At 43.5% G+C, this 16894-nt stretch overlaps 1 protein-coding gene across 2 annotated transcripts in view; it reads left to right on the top strand.

Annotated features, from left to right (window-relative positions):
- The first annotated feature begins 307 nt into the window (after positions 1-307).
- Positions 308-16894, top strand: part of rars1 (arginyl-tRNA synthetase 1) — a 48503-nt gene continuing 31916 nt past the window's right edge. Inside the window, exons 1-4 of one of the 2 annotated variants that reach the window (XM_072512574.1) lie at positions 308-444; positions 8276-8410; positions 9173-9361; positions 10949-11057. In XM_072512574.1, the coding sequence (XP_072368675.1) occupies positions 400-444; positions 8276-8410; positions 9173-9361; positions 10949-11057 (478 nt within the window). In that variant the 5' untranslated portion in view covers positions 308-399. The remainder of the gene's footprint in view (positions 445-8275; positions 8411-9172; positions 9362-10948; positions 11058-16894) is intronic. The other variant, XM_072512575.1, reaches the window with a different exon arrangement.

Genomic DNA, 16894 nt, shown 5'->3' with positions numbered 1-16894 from the left:
TCGACTGAGAGTGGTTATGCCTGAGACTGACGGTACAGGATTGCAGGTGGTCCAAGGTGGCGCTTTGGCGGGAATGACTCCTCCAGACCGCGGGTGGCGCTGTGCTGGGAATGACCCCTCCAGACCGCGGGCGGCGCTTTGTGGCTGGAATGACTCCTCCAGACCGCGGGCGGCGCTGTGAGGCGCAAATGTCTCCTCCGAACCGCGGGCGGCGCTGTGTGGCGGGAATGTCTCCTCCAGATGGCGGGCTGCGCTGTGGGGCGGGAATATCTCCTCCAGCCCGCTGGCGGCGCTGTGGGCGGGGAATGTCTCCACCAGACCGCGGGCGGCGCTGTGGCGGGATGATGAGCGGCAGGATGTCCGGCGGAAGCGGCACACGCAGGCGGTGGACCGGGAGCCATGGCTGCTGTGCTGGAGGAGTATGGAGCTCGAATGCACGAGCAGGTGAGTCGGTGTTGGCGGGAGGGGGTTCCGGGGCCCGGCGATGGAACCTCCTCCCCACCCGGCTGGGAATGGCGCTCCGCCCGCCGGAAGGTGCAGCTTTTTATTTCCCCGTCTCGCTTCCTTACCGACCCCGGGCGCTCAGCTTCATCCATTTCCTGGCCTCTGCTCACTTAAAAACTCTCTAACTCATTCATTCACTTTGTGTGTCTAAACCTGGCTCTATTTCAGGCTGAACCCCAGGACTGAGATCGAGACCTAGAGTCGCAGATTCATAGAGATTTAGGGTTAGGGCTAGAAGGAGCAGTGACCAGGGGACAGGAGGTTTAGAGGGGATTTGAGGAAAAGCCCTTTCACCCAGAGGGTGACAGGAGTGTGGAAAAGCCTGGTGGAGGCGGGAACCCTCACTAACATTTGCTGCTTAAATCACCACCTGAAATGCCATAACAGACGAGGCTAGTGAGTGGTGAGGAGGATATTCGGAGGCTTTGAGGTGATTTACACAAGTTACCTGAGTGTGAAAATGCATGGCAGATGCAGTATAATGGAGATAAATGTGAAATTATCCACTCCAAACAGGGCATTATTAAGAGCGCACCTGCAGTACAGCGTGCGTTGCGCCCTGTGCAGATCTGTGAGCGCCGGTTAAATAGCGAGAGAGGCCAAAATTGGGATCCGGGCCGGGCGCACAGCAGTTCATGATCTAGCTGGCCTACCAGAGTGGCACTGCCAAGGACTGGGGCCTGAGGGGGGCCATACCCATGAAAGGGGGAATGAGAGGAGGGCATGAAGGGTGGGGGACGGTGAAGGACAGGAATGAAGGGGTCTCCTCAAGGTGGGGTACTGAATGGGGGGGGGTTTCAAAAAGGGGGAATGGGAGTCCCTCAGCAGCCCCATAACAGGGTCTCTTCACTTTCGGGGGGGGGGGGGGATGACATTGCCTGTGTGTGGGGGACCCTCAAGTTCGCTAAGACATTGTGGTACCCTTTCAAAATGGCGCCCGATCTCTTGAGGAACTGGTCTCGACGACGAGTTCTACTCCCTGCTGCTGAAAACATTTTCAAGCGTGGGCTAGACCGGGCAGAAACTCCCCAAGGTGCACAGGGCGCTGAGGAGGAGGCCGCAGGCGGGCGAACTGCAGAGAGTGACAGTGATGTGGTTGCACTGCTTTCTAGACAATGAGAAGATTCTTTGATGGGCGAGTTCCTTGGCGCTGTGAGGCAGCATTGCTAACCACTGTGCTATCATGCCAATACAGAGTGTCAGTGAGCAGGTTATTGCTAAGCAGCTAGCACTGTGAATGACTCCTATCACTTTACCGATGGTCGATAGTAGATTAATGGGGAAGTTAATTGACTGGGTTGGTCTTGTCCTTTTTGAGTAGTGGACATACCTGGGCATTTTTCCAAATTGCCAGGTAGATGTCAGTGTTGTAACTAATGGAACACCTCGGCTAGTGGTGTGCAAGTTCTGAAGCACAATTACTATTGCTGGATTACTGTCAGGGCCTTTGCAATACGCAGTGTCTTCTGCTGTTTCTTATTATCATGTGGTGTGAATCAAATTGGCTGAAGAATTACATATGTGAGTATGGAGATCTCTCGAGGAGGCTAAGATGGATCATCCAATCAGCATTTCTGGCTGAAGATTGTTTCAAATGCTCCAATCTTACCCATTTGCACTGATGTGCTGGGCTCTCTATTCATCGAGGATGTGTTTTTTTTGGAGCCACCACCTCCAGTGAGTTGTTCAATTGTCCACCACTAATCACAATAATCTTTATTATTGTCACAAGTAAGCTTACATTAACACTGTAAACATACTGTGAAAATCCCCTAGAACGGGTATGTGGTAGGACTGCAGAACTCAAGATTGATTCATTGGTTGTGGAATTCCATCGCTGTGTCTATCGCTTGCTGGTTAGACTGTTTGGCCAGCAAGTAGTCTGTGTTCCAACCTCACCAGGTTGGCACTGTATTTTTAGGTATGCCTAACTGTGTTTTCGACATACCTTTCTGCACTCATTATTGAACCAGGGTTGATCCCCTGGCTTGGTGCTGACGGTAGAGTGGATGATATGCTGGGCTATGAGACTACAGATTGTGATTGTGTTCAGTTCTGCTGCTGCTGATGGCCCACATGAGTCAAGGATGCCGAGTCTTAAGGTCCGAAACTTGTTCAAAATCCGTCCCATTTAGCATGGTGATAGTTCCACACAACACAATGGAGGTTATTCTTAATGTGAAGACGGGATTTCATCGCCACCAGGATTGTGCAGTGATCCCTCCTCCTGACACTAATGGACAGATGCATCTGCGACAGGCAGGCTGGTGAGAATGAGGTTGAGTACATTTTTCCCTCTTGTTGGTTGCCTCACTACCTGCCGCGTCGCCACATCCTTTAGGACTCACCCAGCTCAATCTATGGTGCTGCTACAGAGCCACTCCAGGTAATGGACATTGATATCCCCAACCAACAGTACATTTTGCACACTCGCCACTCTCGGTGATTTCCTCCATGTGTGTTCAACATGGAGAAGTACTAATTCATCAAATGAGGCATGTTTGATCTGATGCCTTGAAACTTCATGTGGTCTGGAGTCGATATTGAGGACTCCCAGGGCAACTCCCTCCTGACTGTATACCATTGTGCTGCCACCTCAGTCCTGCCGATGCGACAGGACATACCCAGGGATGCTGATGGTGGTGTGGTGACTGTATGATGTCAGACACTTCGACCAGTTTATTATTCAAACATTTTACCCAGGTGTCCTTATTTACAAGGTGAACAAAAGACAAAACAGGTTCACACTTTAACACAATTTTATTCACAATTCTCACAAAATATGACTCAGACTCGCAGCTGGGATCTAGGTATTACCCACACTTAGTGAAGGAGGCTGGTCAGGTTGCGATCATTCAATGTGGACATTTTCTCTGGACTTTGAAACCCAGGTTGCCTTCTTGCAATGCTTGTGCCTGGGGGACTCCTGAATATCTGTTCGATGTTTCTTCCTTAACCGGTCTGCTAGCATTGAGTCATGGGTATACCCCCACAACTGGCCTGAGTTCTGTTGTCCCATCCAGACCCAAATTTGCAAATGGGAATAAACAGGTACACACAGTTACTCAATCAAGACCCACTGTCCTCTGAAACACACTCATCTGACCAGCTATTAGCCCATTATGGAGTCTGATGGCTTCTTTTGTCTGTCCTTCGCCCTGCTGCAAAGTTGATCACCTGCGTCCATGTTCATCGCATGGTCTTGTTCTTTGGTGTAAACGTCAGTGGTTAATCACAAAATTATTTTTTTTCCAATTAAGGGGCAATTTAGAGTGGCCAATCCACCTAACCTGCACATCTTTTTTGGGTTGTGGGGGCGAAACTCACGCAAACACGGGGAGAATGTGCAAACTTCACACGGACAGTGACCCAGGGCCGGGATTCGAACACATGTCCTTAGCGCCATAGGCAGCAATGCTAACCACTGTGCCACCGTGCTGCCCCCAAATTTATGTGTTAACTTGAGTGCTCTTGTAGACGGCAATTCAGCTCGGGCCTCATGTGACAGTTTTTGTTCCTGGCCTGTGTGATTTGTCCGCCTGTTTAAGTGCCACGGTGATGTCTGGAATGTTGTCTGTAAGGTATGATTCTGTGAGTATGAATATGTTAGGCTCTTTCTTGACTTATCTCTGAGACAGCTCTCCCAATTTTGGCACAAGCCCCCAGATGTTAGTAAGGAGGACTTGCAAGGTCGACAGGCCTGGGTTGCCGTTGTCATTTCCGGTGCCTTCATTGATGCTAGTTGGCATGTCCAGTTTCATTCCTTCCAGACTTTCAAACAGTTTGATATAAACTGAGTGACTTGCCAGGTAATTTCAGTCAACCACATTGCTGTCCATCTGTAGTTGCAGGTTGGCCTGACCAGGTAATGATGACAGATTTCCTTCCCTAAAGGACATCAGTGTACCCGATTGGTTTTTCTGACAATTGACAATGGTTTCAAGGTCATCATTAGACTTTTAATTCCAGATTTTTTAATTGAATTCAGATTCCACTATTTGCTGTGGTGGGATTCGATCCAGTGTCCCCAGAACATTTTCCTGTGTCTTTGGATTATCCAGTGACAATACCACGCTGCCAGTTTACTGAGAGACCCAGCAGCTCAGAATGAAAAGAAAATAATAAAAACAGCAACTAACAGCCCAGACTTGCGGAGTTACGGAGGAGGGCAATGTATAAAAATGTGTACTGGTGGAGGTGAAGCGGAAAGAGCAGTGTATGTAATTCATGACAAACTAAAAATAGGCAGCTTGAAAAAATATTATTTGGACACTTGGAGCAGTTATTATTACTACGCTGCTTATGGAAAGTTGTTATCAGCAATACTGCAGATTAGTAAAGAAAGCCTACGCCTGTCTGACCAAGTGAACATTTGTCTAATTCATTGCAATAAGGAAAATAAAGGAGCTTATCGGATTACATTTCAATTTGGACAATATGGCAGGCAGATAACTCAAAACATATTTTATCGCTGTTCAGTTTTGGCTTTCCTTTGTAGCTGGGGACTTGAATCAAAGGAAATAAAAATTCCAACACCAAACTTCAAATTCAATATCATTAAAAACTCTTATTTTTTGTTTTTAAGCCTTTCTAACCAAATAAAGGCACTTTTAAAGATAGTTAAGTTTGGGTCAGTAAAATTGCACCACATACAGCTAGTTATTGAAAATAACAACCATCTATGATATATGCTAATGATCAGTGGCTTCTACGTGCTTTGCTTGCATTTGTTGAAAATCAATCATAACAGTATTCACAGCACAAGGGCAGACCATCCAGCCCACCGTGTCCATGCCGGTGTTTATCCTCCGTCGGCGCTTCCCCTCACCCCTCTTCATTATATTCCATCAACATCTATTCCTTTCTCCCCCATCTGTTTGTATTGCTTCTCCTTAAATACAACTATGCCAAGTCACCTTGTTTACTTTCTTTTCCACAGGAAACATCTTTTCAACGTCTGTCCTGTTAAACCCTTTCATGATCTTTGTTGTTATCTCTATGAAGTCACTACACATCAGCTTTCTTCTTGTTTTGTTAGCTGATTTAAAACTGTTTGGCAACTTTAGCAAGTTTTCTACATTGCCACATATGTTGTTCGGAAGGTTCAAAGTGGCAGATTAATTCACCAAGAATGAAGACTATATCAGGTTTTATTCAAGATTTTCACAGTTTAAAAATGTTTTAAGCAAATAAATCGCAAAAGATTGTTTTTGTTGGTGAATCGATTGCAAAGGTGCACAGATTTAAATAAAGCAAAAGTTAGGAGAAATGTTGGCCGATGTGCTTAGTCACACAAGCAATTCAGCCAGATGCTAATGCATGAAGGAAATATATATATTATCCTTCTTGACTGAGATACTAGGAACAGTTTACAGCCAGTGAGGTGGTACTTGAATTTTAATCACAGTTGTGGACCTGCTGCAGCTAGTTTGTACACAGTTAAGATTCCACAAACAGCAGTGAGGGAAATTACGAGATAATGTGTACTATTGGCAGTGGTGCAGGGCTCGTAGAAACAGTGTAGATGGGGGCCAGACATTCAACCTGGCAGAGCCCCTTTTCTGTGCTGCTTCTGGGTAGATGGGAAAATGGCACTGAACTTTGCAGCTCCACAAGGCTTCCCCCAGCCAGGGGTTCATTCACATAACACCCACTTCTCCACTCTGGCTTTGCCAAAGGGTGTGAATCCCTTTGTCTGGGTTCCTGAGATTGTTAATGTTCCAACCATTAAGTCTCAAGTGCAGTGCAGTTTCAGAAATTCATAAAATCGAAAATTATGGCAAAGGAGGAGACCTTTGTACCAGTGCAAATTATTCAATACAAGCTACAAAATAGTTTCTGTCCTTTTACAATATTTTATATTATTTGTTTTGTAATGCGTATCCAAGATCTTTATTCAAAGAAGAATATGGTGATTCCCCTTGCGCTGACTTCAACCAACTTCACAGACATATGTTATGGGGCTAAGATTTACCCTCAATGTTTTTATAATATATATGTTCATAGCTAAAATTTAAAAACTGGACAAAGCTATGCCTGCTTGTGACCCTCGGACAATAAGCTTAAATGGCAGTTCTGCAGAAATTAACAGCCCGTTAACTCAGGAGACCCTAATGGCCCCCAACACCATTGTCACTTTTCGGGGCAGATATATTGAATGAACAAAGTAATGGCTGGTGGATTAATTTGTTTAATCACTACCTGGTGCTCTACTGAAGCCTAATTAAATGAAATAGACGCTGTATCTATTTATTTATAAAATTCCCAGTTGATAGAATCGATTCAAAATATAATTTTTGGTATTTAATGGATTTATTTATTTAATTGCTGCCTGACACCTGAGTACAGGTATTTTGGGCGCATTTATTAGCATAACTCAATGGAGATAAGTCACAATGAAGGAAAAGACATCAATGACTTTGCTAGAAATATCAGTTCATGTTGGCCTGTGGACCCAATTTTTTTTTCTCTTTTACAGCTGTGGCTGTGTTTTCATCTTCCGAAATGTGAGAGTTAAGATAAAGAGCAGAACTCTGTATGAAAATACAACCCTTTGACGAGTTAGTGAGGTCTCGCAACATAACAGTATTATTAAAGAAAATCTAATTATGATTATCGGCTGATGGAAGCAAAGCTCCATTATAACACATAATTAACACCCTATTTGCTCCTTTATTAGGATATCACTTGATGGAATAATGCTAGCTCTAGTTGAGTCATATAGGTCTTTGTGTTGTGAGAGACAAACAACATATTTGGCGATTAATATTAGTAATATGGGAAGGCAGCCTACCATTGTTTTGCTGTTAGTATTTGATCAGAAATAATTTAGGTTGTATGATTGTCATACAACATTTTAATCTCAGTAAACTTGCAGACAAATGATAGGCAGGAGTCTCAAACAGACAAATCAGTGCAACCCGCGAGAGTGCGTGTAGCATTTAATGCCTTAGTAGTAACAACATTAATACTCTGCCTGACTGTTGTCGAAGAACCTATTTAATCTTGAGGTCACAGCTCTGGCCACACAGCTGCATTTTGCCAATCCAAGGAACGTTAATTTACGACTATTTCTATCCTTTAGCCAACCTCCTCACAGGGTGGTACAGCTTTGCTACAGGTTTATTATATTAGACCTATCAAATAAAAATGTAACACTTTCGTAGCATTCTTACCAATGACATGAGTGAGGTGAGTAACCCAGAATTTTATAAATTGTGAATAGTTAATCAGCAAAAAGTACAGAGACATTTCTGATCATTTCTTTTGGGAAAGATTTATACCTAATTTTCAAATAAAGCGTGTTCTTCCAGTGGAATTTATGTGTAATTTATTTATCAATTATAATTTAAATTGCAATAGTGACTGCTTGAAAAGTGATTAATTGTGATTGATGTATTCCAATATATTGTGAAAGGTGTGATGTGATTGCGCCGTTTCCTCCTTTCTTTCTATTATCCTCTTCAGGTTAGCTAGATTATTGTTACAAAAGTAACTACTGAATAGATAAATAAAACCTGTCTGGTGGAAACTCACTAACATTTCTGATGTGTGAGTAAGAAACGCTGAAATAGATTTTCAACTTGATGTCCTGGCAGAAAACCGAAGATTTAGATTGACTATCTGCTTTAAAAAACAGCTTTTTTCTGCTCACTATAGAAATGATCAATGCATTTTACACACAAACGCAAGCTTGAAATCTACCTCCACTGTTTATGAATTGTAGTCATGTCTGCGTTTCTTTTAAAAAAAAATTAACTTCTTTGTCTAGGAGAAAGAAATCAAGTCTCTTATTGCTGAAATTGAGAATTTAAAAAAACCCACAGTACTAGATTGTTCCTTGGGACTGGGCGAGATGGTAGAGGAAAATACTAAACTCAAGTACCGGTTAAATGTTCTCAAGCGGGTGAGTAGTGTTTTAATGTGAAACCTTGCAATTTATTTCTAACGCATGCAAGTGGAGTTGGAGAAAATATTTTGGGAAGGAAAAGACAGATTAAAGGATGTTTCATCAGGGAGTTTATCTGGGGAAGTTCTGTCGGTAGGACAATGCAGTCAAATAACAAACAAACATATTTCAAGAAACACAACTGAGGTTTCAGTTCTAAGCAAATATAAGGAAATGACCGTGGATGCTGGAAATTGAAACAAAAACTGAAAATACTTTGCCAAGACAAAGAGTCACCCAGACTCAAAATGTTAGCTCCCTTCCCCACAGAGGCTGAGATTGTCCAGTATTTTCAGTTTTTGTTCAATTTTCAGCATCTGCAGTTTTTTCAGTTTTTGTTGTTGAGGTTTCAGTAAGCCTGTTCTCTTTAGTTTCATCATGCAATAGTCATTGCTGCTGCTCTTTGAACATTTCCTTTATGCATCTATTGCTGTGTTAAAGCTTACTGCATGTCCAGAACTTTGTTGCTGCGCTTTGAACATTAATTTCCTTTGTGCATCTGTTGCTGTATTAAAACCTACTGTAACAGTAGTATTTGACCCCACTCTGAAAATTCTCATACATTTAACTGAAGATGCACCAAATGTTTTTATGTTGCAAAATTGAATCTGCTGAATTCCCCTTACCAGCATAAAGGTTAGATGTTTCCACCATCTCTTTTGCAGAAAATGTAGACCAAACTCCAAAAAGCAACTTTTTCTTTTGGTTCACTTAATTTAGAGTCTGCAAGAAGAGGAGGGCAAAACAGGAACCAGCATGATTAACATCAACCAGCGTCTACAGAACATTTTCAGTGTTGCTATCAAAGTTGCCTATCCGCATCTTGAAAACCCACCATTAGCAGTCACACCAAATCAGCATGCAAAGTTTGGAGATTACCAATGCAACAGTGCCATGGCAATATCTCAGGTATCGGAAGTTGTGAACTATGGAACAAAATAACTTGGAACAGGCAATCTGACCTTGGACTCGTGTGGTTGCCAGTGTTTATTTATTTTCAAGTTTGTTAGTAGTTACTGCATTGATTTGTAGAGCATATAAATGGTCTTGGAACATGTCTATGAGCTCTGCTTTTGCACCGCAACACATTTTTGGGGTCGGGTTATTTCTGAGAAATGCTTTGAGTAATTAAGAAAGTTGGGCTATCCAAAAAAATAGATTAAGGCAGCAGGTCAGATAAAATGACACGTTTCTGACAGCAGCTGAGAGTGCATTATTCAACCGTGTCCACCAAAATGTACACTAAAGGCAGTTTAACTTGAAAATACATGTATTGTTAATAACACTCTGCATTTGTCTTTCGATGCCTAAGACTGCCTCAAGTGAGGGCACTATCTTGACACATTGAACAACTCATCAATAAATTAGAACCTCAGGCTGGTACTAAATTTCCCATGCAGCACCATTGTCTAATGTTGTGTTCTCCAGTGCTGTATAAATTACATTCACAACCGGTTCTGCCCTGTTATTTCACCTTGTCAACTAAAAAAGGGAATTTAAACTGTGACAAAAGCTGCGGGAGGATCATGTTGCACTTTCAGTTAATGAGTGGACTGTCGAGGAAAATCCAAAGGCACCACATTCCAGGTGGAAGTATTTCTTTATTTTATCACAAACCAAGGTGGTGAGAAGTCTTAGACCTAAAAAAGCTTTACTTTTACCCAGTGGAGTACCAAAATCCTTCTGTTTGTTCACTGTACTACAGCAATAATGTGCCTCTAACAGAACATCGCACGGTGCTTATATGTTATATGCTACAGATTGCCTGCACTCCAGGAAATCTGACAGAAACGCTCTAGCTGAAGAACGTTGATTTGGAAAAAACATTATTTGAAGCCCACAATATGTGAAAACCAAGTATTACACTAAAAGCTCTGGTGACCTAAACTATTGGCATTCCAAGTATTCCTCCACTTGTATTGAACAAAATAAATCAATATTATCTGAGTCTGAAAAAGAGGTGTACGTGTTGGTGGCTTAGGATTTTTTTCCTTTGGTATGTATGGATCTGTCCCGGAAAATTGTTATTTTCTTAATGCCATCAGTGTTGCCTTTCCAACATCTTGGAGCCGGCAATAAGAATTATTTTTAATTCTCATCTGAAAAGGTGTATTGAGAACAAATCATGTAGTTCATGATCTTTTCCTGCGTTCCATGGCTAATTACGCCAAATTGTATAGCTTAAAAGGAACAGAATTTGGCAAAAAAGGCAGAGGTTAAACAGCCAAGCACATAAAGCATCGACATCAAACCAGATAGGGCTTAGGGCACATTCTCCAAATATTTGAGCAAGATATTGATGATGGTAAAGTTCACAAGCATTGAATGTTATATTGATAAAAAGTTCTGTTTGACTGCTTGTATAAGGAGAAAGGGAGAAGTGATAGAAATAGTCTCAATTTTATAAGCCAATGAAGATCAGAACCAAACTCATGCTCATCATTTTCTCTTGAAGAAGGATATACATTATTCCTTATTTATGGATTTTTTTCACAGCTATTGAAAGCCAAAGGAGAGAAGATTAATCCCGTAGAGATTGCCAAACAAATTATTAATAACATTCCAAAAAATGATATAATTGAAAAGGTTGAGATTGCTGGACCAGGTAAATGTTTTATTTCAAATTGTTATTTATTGGTTGAGTTTGTTTCTTTTTTTTTCCCCAATTAAGGGGCAATTTAACAAGGCCTACCTTGCACGCCTTTGGGTTGTGGGGTGAGACCCACGCAGATGCGGGGAGAATGTGCAAAATCCACACAGACACTGACCCGGGACCAAGATCTAACCCGGGTCCTCTGTGCCATGAGGCAGCAGTGTTAACCACTGCACCACCGTGTCGACCTGAGTTTGTTTCTTTTAGGTCATTATTTCTTCTCTGTTGTGAGATTTTTCTTTTATCCATTAGATTGATTCAGGTGAAAAGAATCTTCACTATATTAATCTCATCATTCCAGAACACCAAGTCTAGTGTCTTTCCCCATAAGCTTCTTACCAACTAATTGGAAAGTCAGATGGTTTTAACTGAGGGAAAGCATCTCTTAACAGTGCAAAAACAGAAAATACTGGGCAACCTCAGTAGGTCTAACAGCATCTGTGGAGAGAAAAGGGAGCTAACGTTTTGAGTCTGGATGATTCTTTGCCAAAGCTAGAAAGAACTGGAAACGGGGTTAGATTTATAGTGTGTGGTTGGGGAGGGGGGCCTGGAGTGGTGGAGATGGATAGGTGGAGACTGACGAAGATGGCGAGGACAGAAGACAAAAGGAATGTAAATGGAGGTGATTAAGGCTAAGACGGATGCTGATAGTGGCACATAATGAGATTAGAATGTGAGAATGGCAAAACAAAGGTGAGCAGTGTGCCAAAGGCCAACTAGGAACAGTTGGCCCAAGTGGTGTAGTAGGTGGGTGGGATGGGAGGAGACAATGGTGAGGGAAAAACAATCAAGATCAATGGAAGAAATGACAATAAATTGAGAGAAATAAAAATGGGGTGAAGGAGACGGTTCACAGTCTGAAGTTATTGAACTAAGCCCGGAAGGCTGTAGCGTGCCTGATCGGAAAATGAGGCGCTGTTCCTGCAGTTAGCACTGGACTTCACTGGAACATTGCAGCAGGCCAAAGACGGACATGTGGACGTGAGAGCAGGAATGTGAGTTGAAATAGCAAGGAACAGGAAGGTCTGGGTCCTGCTTGGGGACGGACTGGGGGTGTTCTGCAAAGCGATCACCCAGTCTGCGTTTAGTCTGTCCAATGTACAGTAGACTGCGTTGGGAGCAGCAAATGCAATAGACCACATTGAAGGAGGTGCCCATGAAGCACTGCCTCACTTGAAAAGAGTGTTTTGGGCCTGAGATGGTGAGCAGGGAGAAGGTAAAGGTGCAGGTGGTACACCTGTGATTGCATGGGAAGGTGCTGAGGGAAGAGGGCGAGGTGTTAAAACTGTCTGGGATTAGCTCCCTTTTCTCTCCACAGATGCTGTTAGACCTATGATCTATAATCTTTATTAGTGTCACAAGTAGGCTTGCAACCTGCTGAGATTGTCCAGTATTTTCTGTTTTTGTTTCAGATTCCAGCATCCACAGTAATTTGCTTCTATCTTAACAGTGCAGCCCACTTAAAAGAAGAAAGAACAATACAGCACAGGAACAGGGCCTTCGGCCCTCCAAGCCTGCACCGACCATGGTACCTGCCTAAACTAAAACCGTCTGCACTTAAAAGAATACTTTTGATATCACATTGGTGTGTCAGCCAGGAATATGTGCTCATCCTGGAATGGGGTGCCTGCCATAGCCTTCTGTTTCAGAGGCAAGAGAGCCAGTAACTAGGCTAATCTGACACTTCCTGTTTCCTTGGGTCACGTAGCATCTCTAGCTGACCAGAACATGGTAAAGGACCCCAGACAGGTGCAAAAACATAGGTAGTTATTACAGATTGGATTTTTGCCATATTCTGTAAAAGTGAGTCCTTCATGGAGTCTATACTATCCAAAGTTCATAAAATATAGGAGCAGAATTAGGTCATTTGGCCTATCGAGTCTGCTCGCCATTTGATCATGGCTGATGTATTCCTTATCTGTTACCTACAATGCTACAGACCAAGAGCTGGATTGCAAAATCAGCCAAAGTATCTCCCTAGAACACAGGATCTAGGAGCGGGAGTAGGCAATTTATCCTCCCAGCCTAAACACCCTCAATGTGATCATGGCTGATCCCATCATGGCCTCAACTTCACTATCCTGCCCCACCTCCATACCCCTTCAACCCATTACCAATTAAAAATTGTCTAATGCATGAAATTTACTCTGTTCCTGGATCCACCAAACTCTGGGTAGCAAATTCCACAGATTCACAATTCCTTGGGAGAAGTAGTTTCTCCTCAAATCGGTTTTAAATTTGCCACCTTATTCTAAGATTATGACTTCTCGTTTTAGAATGCTACATGAGGAAGCATCTGCTCCCTGTCTATCCATACCTTTTTGCATCTTTTATACCTCAAATTTGATCTCCCCTCTTCTAAACTCGAGAGAGTATAGGCCTAAAATGTTCAATCTCTCCTCGTACGACAAACCCCTCCTCTCTGGAATCAATCCAGTGAACCTCCTCTGAATTGCTTGCAATGCCGCTACATCTTTCCTCAAATAAGGGGACCAAAACTGCATGATACTCCAGGTGCAGTCTCACCAATACCATGTATAGTTGCAACAGCACTTCCTTTGGCGGCATGGAGCACAGTGATTAGCACTATTGCTTCACAGCGCCAGGGTCTCCGGTTCGATTCCCAGCTTGGGTCACTGTCTGTGCGGAGTCTGCACGTTCTCCCTGTCTCTGCGTGGATTTCCTCCGGGTGCTCCAGTTTCCTCCCACAAGTCCCGAAAGACGTGCTGTTAGGTAATTTGGACATTCTGAATTCTCCCTCCGTGTGCCCGAACAGGCGCTGGAATGTGGCGACTAGGGGCTTTTCACTGTTTCCTTTCACCCTATCTTTCCGAAATACTGCGTACTCTTGGATATTCAATTCCCAGACCTGGCCTCCCTGTAACCACGTTTCAGTAATCCCCATCAAATCATAACCATTCGTTTCTATTTGCGCCATTAGCTCATTAAGTTTATTATGAATGCTTCTTGCATTTACATACATTTGTTTTAATGTAAAAATCCCATCTCCTATAATTCCTTGGTGCATAAAGACACTCACCTGTTCTGTCCCTCACTTTTATTTTCTGGTAACCACCACATTGCTAACCTGCACTTTTACCTCCTCCTTTAAATCGGGTTTTCTAGTTTCCCCTACAACTGAACCCCCCCCCCCCCCCGCCCCCCCCAAACTCCCATTTAGTTTCAAGCCCTATATACCGCTCTAGTTAAGCGATTCACTAGGACCCTGCTCCCAGCATGATTCAGATGAAGACTGACCCTTTGGAAAAGGTCCCCTCTTCCCCAGTACTGGTGCCAATGTCCCATGAATTCAAACCCATTTCTCCCACCCCAATCTTTGAGTCACACATTTACCTCCTTAATCTTATTGACCCTGTGCCAATTAGCTCGTGACTAAGGTAGTCATCCAGAGATTATTACCTTTTTGGTTCTGCTTTTAAATATAGCTCCTAGCTGTTCATCCTCCCTTAGAACCTCTGTCCTTGTTCTACCTATGCCGTTGGTACCTACGTGGATCACGACAACTGGATCTTTGCCCATGTTGCAGCCCAGCTGAGATATCACGACCCCGAGCACCAGGCAGGCAACACAACCTTCAGGATTCTCGATCCTGGTCACAGAGAACAGAGTTAATGCCCCTAAATATACTATCCCCAATTACGACTATGTTTCTTTTCTTTTCCCCCCCACTCCTAAATGACCCTCTCATGGACTGACTTCTTTAACACTACACCCTGTATGCATCATCCGATGCCAATGCCGTATTATGTATTTTCTTTTATTCCCTTTTCTTCTCATGTACTTAATGATCTGTTGAGCTGCTCGCAGAAAAATACTTTTCACTGTACCTCGGTACACGTGCCAATAAACATCCAATCCAATCCAATCCAACTTGAATGGCTTCCTGTACCATGGTGCTGTGGTCAATTTGCTCATCCTGCAGTCTCCATTCCCGTCCACACAGGGAGCAAGAGCCTCAATCCTGTTGGCAGGGATAAAGGCTAAGGCTCCTGGATCCCTCTACCTGCCTCACTTGCAGCCACACCCTCCTGACCCTGACCACTGGCCGAATTTAAGTTAGTTAGCCGAAGGGATGTGACTGCCTCCTGCAACACAGTGTCCAGGTATTTGTCGTCCTCCCGCATGTGTTGCAACGTCTGAAGTTCAGACTCCAGCTCATCAACTCTGAGCTCCCCGGAGTGTCTCAAGTAACCAACACTTTATAGTGTCTTTAAGACAGAAGTTGATAAATTCTTGATTTCTCGAGGAATTAAGGGCTATGGAGAGAGCGGGTAAATGGAGTTGAAATCAGCCATGATTAAATGGTGGAGTGGACTCGATGGGCCGAATGGCCTTACTTCTGCTCCTATGTCTTATGGTCTTACTACAGATGTGGTCACTGGGAACCACAGTGGGGTCCACCAGCTCCCACATCATACAACACATCCCCTGGCCCTGCATCTCTATTTTGTTTAATTTGGTTTTTAAACTATAATTTTTAAAATAATCCTTACTACCTCTGTCTGAAAGCAATTTATGAACTAATAAAGTGGGTTTTAAATTTAACACCGCTTCCCTATTAGCCAATCAAATCACAGCCTTTGTGTGATGTCGCTTTTGGGTGAGGCAGTGGTATTGTCAATTAACAAACAAAGAACAAAGAACAAAGAAATGTACAGCACAGGAACAGGCCCTTCGGCCCTCCAAGCCCGTGCCGACCATACTGCCCGACTAAACTACAATCTTCTACACTTCCTGGGTCCGTATCCTTCTATTCCCATCCTATTCATATATTTGTCAAGATGCCCCTTAAATGTCCCTATCGTCCCTGCCTCCACTACCTCCTCCGGTAGTGAGTTCCAGGCACCCACTACCCTCTGCGTAAAAAACTTGCCTCGTACATCTACTCTAAACTTTGCCCCTCTCACCTTAAACCTATGCCCCCTAGTAATTGACCCCTCTACCCTGGGGAAAAGCCTCTGACTATCCACTCTGTCTATGCCCCTCATAATTTTGTATACCTCTATCAGGTCGCCCCTCAACCTCCTTCGTTCCAGTGAGAACAAACCGAGTTTATTCAATCGCTCCTCATAGCTTATGCCCTCCATACCAGGCAACATTCTGGTAAATCTCTTCTGCACCCTCTCTAAAGCCTCCACATCCTTCTGGTAGTGTGGCGACCAGAATTGAACACTATACTCCAAGTGTGGCCTAACTAAGGTTCTATACAGCTGCAACATGACTTGCCAATTCTTATACTCAATGCCCCGGCCAATGAAGGCAAGCATGCCGTATGCCTTCTTGACTACCTTCTCCACCTGTGTAGCCCCTTTCAGTGATCTGTGGACCTGTACTCCTAGATCTCTTTGACTTTCAATACTCTTGAGGGTTCTACCATTCACTGTAACTAGTAATCCAGAGACGCAGGGTAATGCTCTGGGGACCCGGGTTCAAATCCCGCCATAGCAGTTGATGGAATTTGAATTCAATAAAATCTGGTATTAAAAGTCTCAAAGTTGACCATGAAACCATTGTCGATGGTCGTAAAAACCCATCTGGCTCACTAATGTGCTTCAGGGAAGGAATCTGCCATCTTTACCTGGTCTGGCCTACATGTGACTCCAGGTATACAGCAATGTGGTTGACTCTTAAATGCCTTCGGGGATGGGCAACAAATGCTGACCCAGCCAGCGACATCCACATCCCATGAACGAATGAAATTTTTAACACCCCAGTTGCAACCTTGTCAGTTTCACTGAATCAGAGAGAGAGTATAGAATAGTTTGAAT

This window comes from Scyliorhinus torazame, chromosome 7 (assembly GCF_047496885.1).
Source record: "Scyliorhinus torazame isolate Kashiwa2021f chromosome 7, sScyTor2.1, whole genome shotgun sequence".
Taxonomy (NCBI): domain Eukaryota; kingdom Metazoa; phylum Chordata; class Chondrichthyes; order Carcharhiniformes; family Scyliorhinidae; genus Scyliorhinus; species Scyliorhinus torazame.
The sequence above is the reverse complement of the archived record's forward strand: the minus strand, read 5'-3'. Positions and strand labels throughout refer to the sequence as shown.